General features: G+C 34.7%; 1 protein-coding gene across 1 annotated transcript; it reads right to left on the bottom strand.

The window, feature by feature from the left end:
- Positions 1–15,949: 15,949 nt before the first annotated feature.
- On the bottom strand, positions 15,950–16,822 carry LOC124828570 (uncharacterized). Its single transcript, XM_088097075.1, has 2 exons — positions 16,530–16,822; positions 15,950–16,112 (listed from the first exon to the last, which is right to left on the bottom strand). The coding sequence occupies exons 1-2, from the start codon at positions 16,820–16,822 to the stop codon at positions 15,950–15,952; spliced, it is 456 nt and encodes a 151-aa protein (XP_087953201.1).
- Positions 16,823–17,400: the final 578 nt, after the last annotated feature.

Below are 17,400 nucleotides of genomic sequence, written 5' to 3'. Positions count from 1 at the left end.
TCCTTCCAAATCAAGGGAATTTAGTCATAAATTCTTCAAATTCAACCTCAACTGATGGAAGCAGCCTCCACGTTCAAGACTAGAGCGGCTCCTTGGACAGAATGACGCAGCGGAATGAAGAATGGTTTGAAGGAGTTCGGCGCATGCAAGGTGTTTGTCAGAATGCGTGACAGTGTTTGGATGTGTGTGTGAAGTAGAGTTCTAACTCAGATGGCCTTCCAACGGGGAAGGAAGCTAGAGGATAAGTGTGCTAAAGTGGCACAATGCAAAGAACTTGAAGAAGTAGTGGTTGGAAACAATCCAACAGCATTTCACTATATCAATTCAAGTTGAGTTTACAAATGATGAGCTCTCTTTTTATAGGCAAAGATGAGCTTGGAAGTGTGCTATGAAAGCTACACCAGCCTACAAATGATAAACGTGCATAATCCAACGTGCAGCAGCTGCTTCCAAGCCATGTGTTCCATATGTTCTTCATGGAAAATGTGCTGAATTAATGAAGCCACACGGTTGGCTTGTGTTCCACGTGTTGCATATGTAAAATGTGTTTCTAACTTGGCTAATTGATGATGAGCATTAGCAAGGCTTCTTGGCTGTTTGGTATAGGTTCCAAGTCTTCCTTCTTATTTGGCCTACAAAACAAGGTAAAGATATTTAGTTAAAGAAGAACAAGCTAAGGCTTAGAAAGAAAAGATTAAGTCCTTTATTCAACTTCCCTTTCTTGGTCTTAGAGTGAAGTTGAAACTTCTTTGGATGGGAAGTCCCTAAAGGGGTTGCCATCATTCCCTCCCTCTTTAAAAACGATTTGTCCTCAAATCGGGAAGAAAGAAAGAAGCACAACTTTAGTTTTTGTGTTCCTCCTGGGTCAAAAATATATCTACAAACAATAGCAACAATTAGTATGAAGATAAGAATGTATGCAAAGATGAGAAGATAAAATGAAGGCCTTTTGACAAAAATTTTATTAGAAGAAGTCTTGGCCTTTAATAATTTTTTGTATGCACTTTGTTTTGAACATTCCACATGATAAAATGAAGAAACAAAGTGATGTTTTTGAGAAAAAGAGTCAAGGTATTTACCTTTTAAAGAAGAAGTTAACAACATGCATACCTTTGTCTCCTTCTTATTTTCTTGAGAAGGTTGCTTGTCCAACCTATTTTCTTGTTTTCTTTCTTTTTCAATTTTTTCTTTGATTTTTTTCTCATCCTCTTTCACTTGTTCAGGTGTAAGAGGAATCAATGTGATTTTATTTCCTTTATGGAGGAAAGTTATTTTGTTGGTATAGCCATCATGAGTGGAATTATGAGCAAATTGCCATGGCCTACCAAGTAATACATGCCCAGCATCCATTGGAACAACATCACATAGAACATTTTCTTCATAGTTTTCGATGGATATTGGTATGCTTACTTGTGTGTTCACAACTATTTCTTCATTCTCTGTTATCCACTGAAGCTTATAAGGCTTGGGATGAGAAATAGTAGGTAAAGCCAATTTATTCACCACTCTAGAACTACAACAATTTCAAGAGGAACCATTATCCACAATTAATGAACAAGTGTTTTCAAATATTTTGCATCTTGTTCTGAATAGGTTTTCCCTTTGTGATTGTTCTGGTTCATTGGTTTGACTTCCAAGAAGTCGTCTTACCAATAATAACTCACCTTCACAAGGTAAGGCTTCTTCCTCAGATATAGAAGTATCTGAGTCACTAGAAGAATCTTCATTTTGACTTTGATGGTCTAAGAGATAAGTGGACCGTTTGTGAGGACACTCAGAAGAATAATGTCCTCTCTCTCCACACTTAAAGCATTTGGTCTCTCTACCCCTTGTTTCTTTTGAAGATTCTTTGTGAAAGGTATTTCTTTCTCGCTCTCTCTCTTTTTCTTTACCTCTCACTTTTTCTTTTCCTTTTTCTTTTTCTTTTTCTTTTTCTTGAGGTTTGTCATACCTCTTTGGACTACCCTCCCTCTTAGGATTTGTCCTATACTCGGAGGTGGTAGGATAGTTCCTTTTAGTGGAAGATTTTCTTCTAATTTGTTCTTCCACTCTCACACATAGCTGCACAAAATCATTGAGATCTAAATAAGGTAAAAGTTCTACCTTATCTCTGATCTCATAGTTAAGACTGCTTTGGAACCTAGCTATGGTGAATCTCTCTTCCTCTTTGATTCCAGCTCTTAACATGAGTAATTCCAACTTTTGTCTATATTCTTCAACACTCATGTTTCTTTGTTGAAGTCTATGGAGCTTGTCCATGACCTCTCTAGCATAATAGGCTGGAATATGCCTCCGATGCAAGGCTGCCTTTAACTCATTCCAGTATTGGATGGTATAGTCGCCATGCATCTTTTGATCTCTAACGATGGAGGTCTACCAATAAAGGGCTGCTCCTTGAAAAGTCAAGGTGGCTAAGGTCACTCTCCTCCTATCATCTATGTGGTAACATTCAAAAATTTGTTCAACCTTCATCTCCCACTCAAAATATTCTTCCACATTGTCTCTGCCATAGAAGGGGGAAGGTCAAGTTTGGGTTCCACATGATGGTTCCTATGATGGTGGTGTCTCCTAGGAGGGTGTTGATAGTGATCAAAAGGATGAAAACTATTGTGATCACTATGTTGGGAATGATCACTATTATCATGGTGTTGCCTATGAGAGTGTTCCTCATCATTTTGTCCTCTCTGATTACGAGTGAGGTTTGCAACCATCTGTCTGAGTTCATTCAACTCAGCTTTAGTTCTATTAAGTTCCTCTCTCAATTCCATATTGTCCTCATCATGATGAAAAGTGCCTTGAATACTAGAGTTACTCATACTTGTGAAGTAGAGAAAAGATTTTCGAAAGAGTTTTGAAAAGCTTCATAAGTGTTGAGTCAAAATACTTTGCAAAGATTGTTTTTGTATTTTTGGTGAATGACTTCTAGATAGATTCTAAAGGTAAAGAAACCGAATAGCTCCCAAGAAGGAGAGGTGAGTCTTAACGGACAAGCTTAAAAACCTTGTCCTTCCTTAGCCAAAGGTTCTCCTGTTTCTTACCCAAGTTTCAATGGAGAAGTCTTTCAAAAACAGTTAGAATGCAATAATGAGATGCGCCTAGAAACCAAAAGAAGGTTTATCTATATGAGCGTGCACCTAGATATCACGGAGACTTAAAACAAAAATATCAACAAGCAAAAAAAAAATTAAAGAAAGATGATAATGAAATGAAAGAGTGAGACACGGTCCTAAGTGAAAGTGCAAGTGACACTTGGAGCCATTTGACACACTTTCACACTAAGAAGTGGAAACTAAACTATTACAATGGTTGTTTGTGCACTTAAAATTGCTTAAATCATTCTTCCAAGCCACTTTAAGTTGCAAAAATGAAATCCAAAGAAACTTTAAATATTTTGTGATATAAAGCAAAGTACAACTAAAAAGTGTTTGCAAATGAAGAACCAAATGTGGCTGCTGTTTCAGGTTGGTTGAAAGCCAAAATTGATGTGGTTTGCTGCTGAAAAAGGGTGCTGGAACAACAATGTTATAGTGCTCTTGGAGTTCAAGCTTGAAGCCCTTTTAACACCTCATCCACTTCCTAAGATGCTACCCCCTTGGAGCAAGGAATCTGAGGTAGAGAAGCTGCACCAATACTTCACACAACCATACACCAGCAACAAACAATTAGCACCAGAAAACTTGCACTGCACCAGATTTTTGAAATGAAAAACCAACTTGACAGCATAATAGAAAGCCAATAAAGTGGGATTCTAATCAGTTTGGGGCTGGAAAAAGAGGTGGTATGCAAAAGGAACCTAATAAAGGGTCTAGAACAGATTATAAAAGCAATAAAACTCAAAAACAGTGATTGAATTGAGTGTTCCGAAACTGTTTGATGAAACTGCAAAAGTGTTTGATGAAATGCCACAAAGAGATGCTGATTTTGTGTTTTTTGGATTTTGACTGTCAAAACTGGATTGCAGGGGTGTACTTGCCTTTTTCTGATTGTTTTACACTTGTGTAAGCATTGGTAATTAATTGGAAACCAAATCCCCAGCTTTTGCCAATCCAATTTGTAAATTGAGAATTTTTAAGTGTAGAAAACAGTAAAGAAATGCATGCTGCACCAAAAATGTGGCTGGAAAAATGGAACAACAGTATTCAAAATGAGTTTCAGTGATGAAAAGGATCAAATGACACTTCAAAGAAGTTTGTATCATCAAATGGAATATGTTCAAACACTTAAACAACAAAGGTAAAGGTCATCTCAAAATTTGATTGGTTTACTTTCAAATTTAACCAAATTTGATGACTGAAATTGTGATTTGATACAAAGGCTGGAAAATGACCATTTGCACAGTAACAACAGGTTTGAAATGGTGAAATAAACTTGTGCAAAACATATACAAATCACAGAAACAGCCAAACTCAACAATTCAAAGCAGTTGTAGCCAATTATGCAGCACTTTTAATCAAAACTGGAAACATCAGTGGCCAAAATGAATGGTACTGAGTTTAAAGCTCAAATGAGACTTCCAGCAAGTTTAGATGATGGAATGGAATGTGTGCAATCACTTAGGCAGCAAAGAAAGTAACCACATCAGAAATTCACTGGTTCACTTCCCAAAATTTAACAAAATGTGAGTATTTCAAATGTGAAGTTGCACCAAAGCTAGAAATTGACCAATTGAACAGTAGAAACAAATTTCAATTCACCAAATATACTTGCTCAAACATACAAATTGCACCAAAACACTCAGAATTCCAAAATCACTTTTGTAGTTGCCACTTATGCAGCAAAAGTGGCCAAATAGCACATGAAAATGACGAAACAACATGATCAAAGTTGGATGGATCAAGAAAAAAAATGTAGGAAAGGTCCTAAACAACTAGATCTAGAACACATTAAACAAACATGTGCAAAGCTGCAGAAGCTGAAAATCTGGACAGACACAGTTTATTACATGTTAAACCAGAAATAACTCTTGCTGCAGAATTTGAAATCAAATTTGGATGAACTTAACCATTCAGTTTGCAATTCTGTGATGAATATGAGTTGCAAGTACTTTAGACACATTCAAACACAGTAGAAAAACTTGCACAAAGCTTACAACACCAGAAATCTGAATGAAAACAGATTTTACAAATCAAACCCGAAAATTCAGTTTTCTATAGAATATGCTACTGGAAAACAATGTGTGCATTGGTTCTAGCTCCAATGATCAAAGCTGGACATGGTGCCATTGCTTTTCATGATCAATATATAGCTAGCAACACACTGGACTCAAACAATAACGAAGAAATAAAGCTGGAACTGGATTACACCAATGCAACAGTAACACGAAAACTGCACAATGCACATGACTGTGACATAACTGGATTTTGAATTTGCAAGCTGGAATTGAACTCAAACAATGGATTTGCACCGATTAAAATGAGCAACAATTACTAAGGAACATTGGAAACACAAGAACAGTGATCACAAACGCAAATTGAATCAAAACTGAAATGAAAAAATTTCTGGAAAACAGTGAGCACTGCACTGCACAACACGGTCAAACATAAAATGGAAGTAAGAGCAACTTAGCTCTTGAAGCAATGCGTGTACGACCTGGCTCTTGATGCCAAATGATGGAAGCAGCCTCCACGTTCAAGACTGGAGTGGCTCCTTGGACAAAATGACGCAATGCAAATAACTTGAAGAAGTAGTGGCTGGAAACAATCCAACAGCATTTCACTATATCAATTCAAGTTGAGTTTACAAATGATGAGCTCTCTTTTTATAGGCAAAGATGAGCTTGGAAGTGTGCTATGAAAGCTACACCAGCCTACAAATGATAAACGTGCATAATCCAACGTGCAGCAGTTGCTTCCAAGCCATGTGTTCCATATGTTCTTCATGGAAAATGTGCTGAATTAATGAAGCCACACGGTTGGCTTGTGTTCCACGTGTTGCATATGTAAAATGTGTTTCTAACTTGGCTAATTGATGATGAGCATCAACAAGGCTTCTTGGCTGTTTGGTATAGGTTCCAAGTCTTCCTTCTTATTTGGCCTACAAAACAAGGTAAAGATATTTAGTTAAAGAAGAAGAAGCTAAGGCTTAGAAAGAAAAGATTAAGTCCTTTATTCAACTTCCCTTTCTTGGTCTTAGAGTGAAGTTGATACTTCTTTGGATGGGAAGTCCCTAAAGGGGTTGCCATCATCAACTCTCTTATTCACACAACTTAATAGAAAAACATGATTCCAAGCAAGTTTCTAAGAAGAAAAGGGTGCATTTAGTATCAAAATTACATCACAGATAACGGTATTTTCAACCGTTATCATCTGTCGATTGCTATAGTGGATTAATCGATCACTATTTAAGAGGGGTTATAAATTCCATGATTTGGAATTTTGCTATTCTGCTTATTGATCACGTATTATTAATTGTTTCTTTTTCAATATATCTTTGTTCTATAATTGATTGAAATTACTTGAGATTATATTGAGATTGTTGAATGATATTGTATCATTACTGCATTAATGTGTTTGCATCATTTATGAACTGATACAATACTGTTATATGCTCATATATGCTCTGATATAATCTGTGCATACTGCATTGTGCATCTTGGTTTTGAATATAAAACATGCATAATGGTAGGGGGAGCATTGCATAGGATCTTAGATACTAATATGTATAAAAAGTCCCACTTTTTTATATCTGTTCCAACATTAATAAGAATAAAAAGTGAGACTTTTTATTTCTGTTCTAGCACCAACATGGAAAGGTTGAGTTTTTTTTATACCTATTGTGATAATAATAACTACAGAATGAGATCTTTTATACCTGTTCTAGTAAATATCGGATATAAAAAGTAACCTTTTTAAACTTATTTAGGATAGAACCGATATAAAAAGAGGATTTTTTATTAAAGTGTAATGCAAATTCTAGAAAAATGTAGAAGCTCCTTAGATAAAAGAATTGAAATGTAATACAAGTTCCAGAATATTCTAGAAAAACCTAAGATAGGAAGAAAAATCAAGAATATTCTACATAGGTAAAAATCTAGAACATTCCACATAAGGTGTGGCTAGTATGTTCTAGAATAATCTATGGGTTTATAAATACCCATGAACTCTATCATTTGATGAAAAGATGTAGCCAACATCTACCATTTGTAAGAAGCCAACATCTACTACAACTAAAGACAACTACAACACTTCTTTCAACTACTATTTCTACATTCTACTATCTCTACATTTTCTCTACCACATCAACTACTCCTTTCACAACCTGAAAATACTAACAGTGGTACCAGAGCTACGTTCAGTCATCTATTGGGCGTAGATAAAATTTTCAACTACCTCAAACAAAACTATTACTCATTCTACTACTTCCAAATATATTCTCAACACATGGCTACTACTAATCAAACATCATCAATTCCAGTACCTATTTTCAAAGGAGAAAATTATGATTTTTGGAGTGTCAAAATGAAGACATTCTTCCGCTCTCAAGATTTATGGGATATCATAGAAGAGGGATTCACTATTCCAGAAGACACCTCTACTCTTACTGCAGCTCAAAAGAAGGAGTTGAAAGAAAACAAGCAGAAGGATTCAAGGGCTTTATTTGTTCTTCAACAAGCAGTTGATGACACAATTTTTCCAAGGATAATTGGTGCCACAAGTGCAAAACAAGCTTGGATCACAATACAAGAGGAGTTTCAAGGAAGTGACGAGGTACGTAATGTTAAACTTCATTCTCTAAGACGAGAGTTTGAATTATTAAGAATGAAAGAATCTGAGACCATTAAAGACTACTATTCTAGAATAAAAGAAATAGTTAGTCAGATGAGAGCCTATGGGGAAAATATTCTTGACAAAAATATCGTTGAGAAAATTTTAATTTCTATTCCCCAAAAGTATGATGCAATCGCAACCGCGATTGAACAAACAAAAGATTTGGCTACATTGTCAGTCACACAACTAATGGGCTCTCTTGAAGCTTATGAACAAAGATTGAAAAGGCATGAAGAAGACTCGGTTGAAAATGCCTTTCAATCAAAACTAAAATTACGGTCTCAAAATAAAGAATATGAAGGAAATAAAAGTAGAGAAGAAATTTCTAGAAATAAAGAAAATCCTAGAAGCTTCTCTATGACTCGTCAAGAAAAATATCCTCTATGTGGCATATGTAAAAAGACAAGTCACTTGGAAAAAGATTGTTGGCATCATGGAAAACCTCAATGCCACTATTGCAAGAAATTTGGTCACGTAGAAAAGTATTGTCGTAATAAAAATAAGCATCAAGCAAACTTTGCGGAAGAAGATAATCAAGAGAAACTCTTATTCTACGCCAATCAAGAATCTTCTGGTAGAGAAGGAAGTTGGTACTTGGATAGTGGATGCAACAATCACATGGCGAAAGATCAAAGCATCTTCAAAGACATTGATAAATCTGTCAATGTCAAAGTTCGGCTAGGAAATGGCACCACAGTGGAGTCTCGAGGCAAAGGAACTGTGATGGTGGAGACAAAGAAAGGTACTAAATTCATCAAAGACGTTTTACTAGTTCCAAATCTTAAAGAAAATCTTTTAAGTATTGGCCAAATGATGGAGAATGGATATTCTCTTCATTTTGAGAAAGATACATGCAAAATTTATGACAATAAAATGATAGAAATTGGCCAAGTAAAAATGGAGAAGAGAAATAGAAGCTTTCCTATAAGCTTCAAACCTGGAACTAATATTGCCATGAAGGTAGAAGTTGATGACTCATGGCTTTGGCATAGGAGATTTGGCCACTTCAACACACATGCCTTAAAGCTTCTATATACGAAAAACATGATGAGAGATCTTCCATGCTTGAAGGAGAATAATGAATCATGTGAAGGATGTCTCCTCGGAAAACAACATCGATTACCATTCTCGACAGACAAAGCACGGAGAGCAAAAGACTTATTGGAGTTAATTCATACTGATGTTTGCGGACCGATGAGAACACCTTCACATCATAACAACAGGTATTTCATCCTCTTCATCGATGACTTCTCTAGAATGACATGGGTCTATTTCTTAAAGGCAAAGTCAGAAGTTTTTGGATTATTCAAGAAATTCAAGGCCCTTGTTGAGAAGCAAAGTGGAAAACAACTAAAAGTACTTAGAAGTGATCGTGGCAAGGAGTACACATCTCACGAGTTTGACAAATTCTGTGAAGATGAAGGCATAGAGCGACAACTTACAGTCGCATATACTCCACAACAAAATGGCGTGTCAGAGAGAAAGAATCGCACAGTTATGGAGATGGCAAGATCAATGCTGAAAGAGAAAAGTATGCCTAACACTTTTTGGGCTGAAGCAGTTTACACTGCAGTTTATATTCTAAACAGATGTCCAACTAAAGCAGTCCAAGACAAGACTCCTATTGAAGCTTGGAGTGGAAGAAAGCCATCAGCTAAACACCTACGAGTATTTGGGTCTATTTGCTACATACATGTTCCTGATCAAAGGAGGCACAAGCTTGAAGACAAAACTATACGAGGAATATTCTTGGGATATAGCACACAATCAAAAGGCTATCGAGTCTACAACATACAAACGAAAAAGCTCATCATCAGTCGAGATGTTGAAGTTGATGAAAATGCTTCTTGGAATTGGGAAGAAGAAAAAGTTGTTAAAAGCAACATTTTACTTCCAGTGCAACAATCTCAAGAAGAAACTCAAGAAGAGGTAGAAAATTCAGGTATGCTTTCTCAACCTCCACAACAAGAATCTTCACCTGAATCTAGTCCAAGAAGAGTAAGATCTTTGGTAGACATATATGAAACTTGCAATATGGCCATGATTGAACCTAACTGTTATGAAGAAGCATCAAAGCATGAACTATGGTCAAGGCAATGGAGGAAGATGATCAAATTGAAGATATGTTACCAAGACCAAGATTTGAACTACTATGCACAATGTTTGGAGTTACCGAATTTGCATTAAGGAGGAGTATTAAAGTGTAATGCAAATTCTAGAAAAATGTAGAAGCTCCTTAGATAAAAGAATTGAAATGTAATACAAGTTCTAGAATATTCTAGAAAAACCTAAGATAGGAAGAAAAATCAAGAATATTCTACATAGGTAAAAATCTAGAACATTCCACATAAGGTGTGGCTAGTATGTTCTAGAATAATCTATGGGTTTATAAATACCCATGAACTCTATCATTTGATGAAAAGATGTAGCCAACATCTACCATTTGTAAGAAGCCAACATCTACTACAACTAAAGACAACTACAACACTTCTTTCAACTACTATTTCTACATTCTACTATCTCTACATTTTCTCTACCACATCAACTACTCCTTTCACAACCTTAAAATACTAACACTTTTACATCGGTTCTAGAACCGATATAAAAAGTTACAAAAAATTTCTATACTCCATGCTTCTATACTTGCTCAAAAAACGATATAAAAAACTTTTTTAAACGGTATAAAATTCTTTTTTGGCATAGTGAAATTAAGTTGATGGCTTCTCCATGACTCATAGGGAGTTTTACTAGTTTTCTTTTAGGGTATTCTATTTTTTTTTAAAAATGATGCAAGAAGTATTTCTCACTAAAGCTTATCAAGTGTATTAGAGCTAATAAGCATGACATTCATAATTTCATTAAGAGTTAAGTTTTTTTTCTATCAACTACTCCATTAGACTTAGGTGAATATGGTGGGGTTACTTCATACCTTCTTTTACATAACAGGCATTAAACGTTACACATTCACCACCTATATCTGATCTAATCATTTTAATTTTCTTATTTAATTCATTTTTTACTTTTTCCTTATAAGTTAAAAACACATCAAAAACTTCATTCTTATGTTTGATTAAGTACATTTCGGTGTATCAGAATAATCATCTATAAACGATACAAAATAATTTTACCAGGTCTAGACATGGTTTGTTTTAGGTCAACTAAATTAGTATAAATTAATCCTATTTGATGTTTTCTTCATTATTTTAGATTTCACACATATATCACATTTCTTAGTTTGTTTATCATGCATATTAATAATCTTAGTCGTTGCAGTTTTAGAACATATGAGGAATTCACATGTCCTAATTTATCATGCCACACATCATACAAATCAACAGTATAAGTAGAAAAACCAAACTCATTAATAACTATAGAAATATTAAGTACAGAAAGACCTTGATTACAATATCCTTACCCCCACAAACGTATTACTTTTTGTCATAATAATCTTATCAATTTGAAATGACACTTTAACTCAAATTTTCCATACCAATGCTACAATAATTAGCTTTGATTATGGCACATGTAGCACATCACTTAAGGTTAAAGTCTTCTCAAATGTGAGCTTTAGAAGAATTTTCCTTTTTCCTAGGACAAGATTTTTCTCTAAATCAACGAGATAAACATGTTCTTCTCCATCTCCCACATTAGTTTAAGAGGTAAAAGCACTTATATTTGTACATATGTGTCTGGTTGCTCCAGAGTCTACTACCCAATTGTTCAGATTGCTCACAAGGTTTATTTAGGAAATGACTGCAACAATTGTATCTTCTCCTCTGGCTATATTTTCCTTAGGATGAATATCAGTTTTAACACTATTTTTATCTAAAATAGGGTAAGATCCATTGGGATGAGAAATTATTTACAATTGTGATCAAGTTTTTCCTCATATTTTTTGAAGCTAGTTTGTCTTCTACCGTATTTGCTTTGGCAAATAATGTCTTAACCCTTATAGCAGCACACTCCTTACTAGTATATTTGAGGTTATACCACTTCCGCAGTCCCTATTTCTGTTGGGTTTTCTCAAATAGGTCCCTTTCTTATATTTTTCCCCCCAATTAGGTCCCTAGAAGTGAAAATTTAAGCAATTGGCTCCTTGCCATTAAATTGGGTTAACGAAGTTAACTTTCTGATGAGTTGTCAGTTTGACGAGGAACATTTTAAATACATGGCCATTATGTTAGATTACGTGGCATATGCAGAATAGGTTAGTGGAATATGTTAAAATAGAATGACTTAATTTCTCACACCAAAGGGGGGGGGTGAATTGGTGAAGTATAAAATTTAAAACTTTCAAAATATTTTTCACCAAAAGAGATGCCTTATTACTTTTCTTGAAACACAAGTTAAAAGATTTTCAATGCAGCGGAAATTTAATCGAATGAGTATGAAGTATAATCGATTGAATGTAAAAGAGTAGGGATAAGAAAGATCAAACGCTGAGTTTTTATACTGGTTCGGCCAAGCCTACATCAAGTGTCATTCCAACCACAGGAAGCCAATGCACTATAATGATTAAGGTTTTCACAACAAGGTTTTTATAGAGACCTCACGTCAAAAATATAAAACACCTCTCTAACCCTCTAATCAAAATATAGGCAGTACATAAATAAACTAGTAGCAAAAATCCCCTCTCCTGCAGTCCAACCCCTTTGAGGCACCCTCAAAGTCAAGAACGCAGCACATCCTTCTTCCTGTAATCACAACACAGAACTCAATCCAATTTTCAGTAGATTGTAGAACCTGATCTTGCAGTAGACACCCAAATGTGCAGATAGATCAAACTTTTAAACTCAGTAACCTTGCTCTTCAAGAAATTTCAAGCAGTTGATCACCCCAGTCAATATTGTTTTCTTGGAGCTTTTCCTCTTTTTGTAAGAATCAAACTTTCTGGAAAAGAATATGAAAATGCCAGAATTACAAAATTTCGTAATGAATTACAAAATGTAAGAATCAATTTATAGTATAACACATCTTTGACGTATTTTAATCGACTAAGCTACTAATGCAGTCGAATACACCAATTCAGTTATAACAGTTAGTAGGAGTCAAAGCAATTAATTCAATTCACAATTAATGCAGTCGAATAGCATTTAATGCTTGGTCAACACATTTAAAAATATAGTCATTGTGACAATTATATCAAGCATTAACAGATTTCAAAATTGTAACAAACTTAATCAAATACATATCGCATGCAATCAATTATGCAACAATGTTAAGCAAAGTTTTGGAAACTTTTCTCTTTGAAAAAGTCTCACAGCACACTTGAAAAAGTTTATGCAAAGACACTAGTTTTAATCGATTCACCCCATAATGTAATCGACTTAAAACTGTTGTTTTCCAACACAATTAAAATTCAACATTTGTACTTGTGGTTTTTCTCATCAAAAACATGTGGCATGCTTTCATGTATCATATCACATATATAACACAGTGAAATGCAATGATCAACATAGCAACAACACAATCATGTTCTCATATACGCATATAACATGTAAGCATAGAACATGTAAGACATAATACGCATGTGTTATTAATTATGTGTTGTCGTCATCAAAAACTCAGATATTACTGAGATTGTGGGTTAAGCTAAACCAGCGCTCTCCCTATCAACAATCTCAACAATCTCCCCCTTTTTTTATGATGCACAACCATGATTAATAATCAACCATGTTGCACAACTCAATATAGATTATCAATCAATTACCAATCAACATAATTCTCCCCCTTTGGGCATTACCACAAAAGGTAAGCACAATGGTATTGATATACAGATAGTCAAGCATATAAAGATGCACATATAATCATCAAGAAACAAATAATGATGCTCCTCTTGTCAAAGATATTCACATGAAATTAAGATTTTCTCCCCCTTAAATGAAGACATGTGAAATATATCAATGATATGCAATGCTCCTCATGTCATTATGCATATTTCAATCTCAAAATACAGATACACAATGCAGTAATCAGAATATGTCAGAGCATTTATCAGTTTGTCATAGATCAGATATATTACAACAATAACATAGCAATATTGATTTAATCAAACAACACATTTTAATCTCTTATTATCTCAGATATATTATGCAACAGATAAGCATAGAGATATAAGAAAAAATAAACAATCAATAGCAGATAAAATAAGATCTAAAGATATAAGATATTCTAGTTTTGGAATCTTTAAACCCTTGTTGATGTTTAATCGATTTGATCTCAATCATATTCGATTTCTTGTTGTAGCATATTTCAAATTATCTAGTTCCATCCAGTCAGCAAGTGATATTCCTGCAAAACTTTTCAAAGTCTTTCCAGATCAAGCATTTTAGAATCAATGTTATACAGGAATTAACACAACTATAATATATGTATGCAAATGTATGAATGTAACAGTAATCAACAGTCCATTGGCATACAAGCACAGTGTAACGATTTAATCTATTTTATACTACTGTCATCCAAAATTCCCAGTTCATTTCGAATAGTATAAAATCTTTCTTTGTTCAAAGGTTTTGTAAAAATATCTGCCCATTGATGTAAGGTATCTACATATTCGACCTTAATTTAACCCTTGAGGATGTGGTCTCGTATGAAATGATGTCTTATTTCAATATGCTTAGTTTTAGAGTGAAGAACAAGATTTTTTGTCAAATTAATTGCACAAGTATTATCACACTTTAAGGGAATATGAATTAATGATATGCCATAGTCCTTTAGTTGACTCTTAATCCAAAGATGACAGGTACCACTAGTGCCTTTTCTATCTAGTTTACAGCCGCCAAAGTCAGAATCACTATATCCCTCAAGAAAAATGTTCGAACCATTTGGATACCACAAACCAAGATTCTTGGTTCCTTTTAAGTATTTCAATATCTTTTTACAACAGTAAGGTGTGATTCTTTTGGCTGAGACTGAAATCTAGCACACAGAGAGACAATATGCATGATATCTGGTCTACTAGCAGTTAAGTACAATAGGGATCCGATCATACCTCTATACATTTTCTGGTCGACAACTTTTCCTGCTTCATCAAGGTCAAGATAGCAGTTAGTTGTCATAGGTGTTGCGGCCTCTTTGTAGTCAAGGATTTTGTATTTCTTTAACAGGTCATTGCAGTAATTTGATTGATGAATAAAAATGCCATTTTTAGTCTGCTTAACTTGAAGTCCCAGAAAGTATGTGAGTTCTCCCATCATGGACATCTCAAATTCTTCCTGCATAGTCTTAGAAAATTCCTTTCATAAAGTAGGATTAGTTGAACCAAAAATGATATCATCAACTTAAATTTGCACATACAACTTATCCTTTATGGAATTCTTAATGAAGAGAGTAGAATCCACTTTACCTCTAGTGAATCCTTTCTTTATCAGGAATTCACTTAGACGCTCATACCATGACCTTGGCGCCTGTTTCAATCCATACATAGCCTTTTTGAGTTTGAAACATAATCTGGATGCTCATAATCTTGGAATCCTAGTGGTTGTTCCACATAGACTTCTTCCTTAATATACCCGTTCAAAAACGCGCTCTTGACATCCATTTGATACAGCTTAAACTTCATCACAGATGCAACAGCGAGTAGAATTCTTATTGCTTCCAGTCTGGCTACTAGTGCATAAGTCTCATCATAATCGATTTCTTCTTCCATGCTGTAGCCTTTAGCAACCAACCTTGACTTGTTCTTTTTCCTCTCCAGCAGAATCATCTGCATCTATTGTCTTTCTAGAATGAACAAGATTAGTGGTAACATAAATATGCTCATCAAAGACCACATGGACAAATTCTTCAACATACATTGTTCTTTTATTATAGACACGATAAGCTTTACTTGTAAGAGAGTAACCAATAAAGACAGCCTCATCGACTTTAGAATCAAACTTACCAAGGATTTCCTTACCATTGTTTAGAAAAAAACATTTGCATCCAAAGACCTGCAGATGTGAGATGTTTGGCTTTCTTCCTTTCAACAATTCATAGGGAGTCATTGTCAGCATTGATCTTATTACAGTTCTGTTTAGTACATAACATGTTGTGCTCACTACATCTGCCCAGAAGTACTTCGACAAGTCCCTCTCATTCAGCATGGTTCTTGCAAGTTCTTCTAGTGCTCTATTTTTTCTTTCCACTACTCCATTTTGTTGTGGTGTTCTAGGAGCAAAAAAGTTGTGACTAATTCCCATTTATGCACAATATTCATCAAATGCTTCATTCTGAAATTCTTTCCCATGATCGCTTCTTATACACTTTGTTCTGAGCTCTTTTTCATTTTGAATGGCTGTAGCAAATTTCTTGAACACCTTGAAAGTTTCACTCTTGGCAGAGATGAAGAAGGTCCAAGTAAACCTAGAATAATCATCAACAATAACTAAGCCATACAAATTACCTCCAAGACTCCTTACCCTTGAGGGACCGAATAAGTCCATGTGTAGCAGTTGCAGAGGTCTAGTGGTTGACATTTATGTTTTATTTTTAAAGGATTGTCTTGTCTGTTTTCCTTTTTAGCAAGCATCACACAATCTTTCAGAATCATAGCGTATATTAGGAAGACCACTGACAAGATCTTTAGACACTACCTTGTTCAATTGACCCATATTAATATGAGCTAGTCTCTTGTGCCATAACCATGCATCAACTTCTTTAGACATAAGACAAATAACGGATTTGAATGAAGTCTTTCTAAAATCGATTATATAAATAATGTTATATCTTTTGCTGATTGATAGCAGCTCATCAGTTAACCCATTGCTAATCAAAATATACTTTTGTTCAAAGATTCTCTTTAGCCCTTTATCACACAACTGACTAACTCTGAGCAAATTATGTTCCAATCCTTCAACAAGCAACACATTGTCAATTTGATATGCAAAGGGAGTTTGAATTTTACCAATATCGATGATCTTTCCTTTGTTGTTGTCACCATAAGTGACGTGTCCATTAGTCTTGTAAGAGATGCTTGTAAATTTTGTTAGATCTCCTGTCATGTGCCTAGAGCATCCACTGTCCAGATACCACATGGAATCATTTACTTCTTGTTCCAAGCATGTTTTTGCCATTTTAGATTTTGTCATCATGATGAGATTTCTTTCTAATACATTCCTTTTATTTTTCTTTTGATCCGTGTTGCTTTTCTTCTTGTTTAGGAATCTTGTAAATTTTCCATCCTGTAGATCTATTCTTCCAGTTCTAGATTCCAGCCCATCTACACCACTTTTCTTGTTTCGCAACAGATCTCTTTCAAAGAATTCATAAAAGCCATTAGTAATGGAATTATGTTTATCATTACATGCAACATGCTAGTTCAAGAACATATTCACTTTTTTTCATTGTTTGAGAAACAGAGGCCATTTTCCAAGATCAGTCGATTTAACGAAAATAGTAATCAACTACTTTTTCCAAATATTTTATGAAAACCAGCTTTGGTGCCCATTTTTAAAAATAGAATGGCTCAATTTCTAACACTAAGAGGGGAGGTGAATTGATGAAGTATAAAATTTAAAACTTTTAAAATATTTTTCACCAAAAGAGATGCCTTTATACTTTTCTTGAAATGCAAGTTAAAAGATTTTCAATGCAGCGAAAATTTAATCGAATGAGTATAAAGTATAATCGATTGAATGTAAAAGAGTAGGGA

Source organism: Vigna umbellata, chromosome 8 (assembly GCF_029865625.1).
Source record: "Vigna umbellata cultivar VRB3 chromosome 8, Vumbellata_1.0, whole genome shotgun sequence".
Classification (NCBI taxonomy): domain Eukaryota; kingdom Viridiplantae; phylum Streptophyta; class Magnoliopsida; order Fabales; family Fabaceae; genus Vigna; species Vigna umbellata.
The sequence above is the reverse complement of the archived record's forward strand: the minus strand, read 5'-3'. Positions and strand labels throughout refer to the sequence as shown.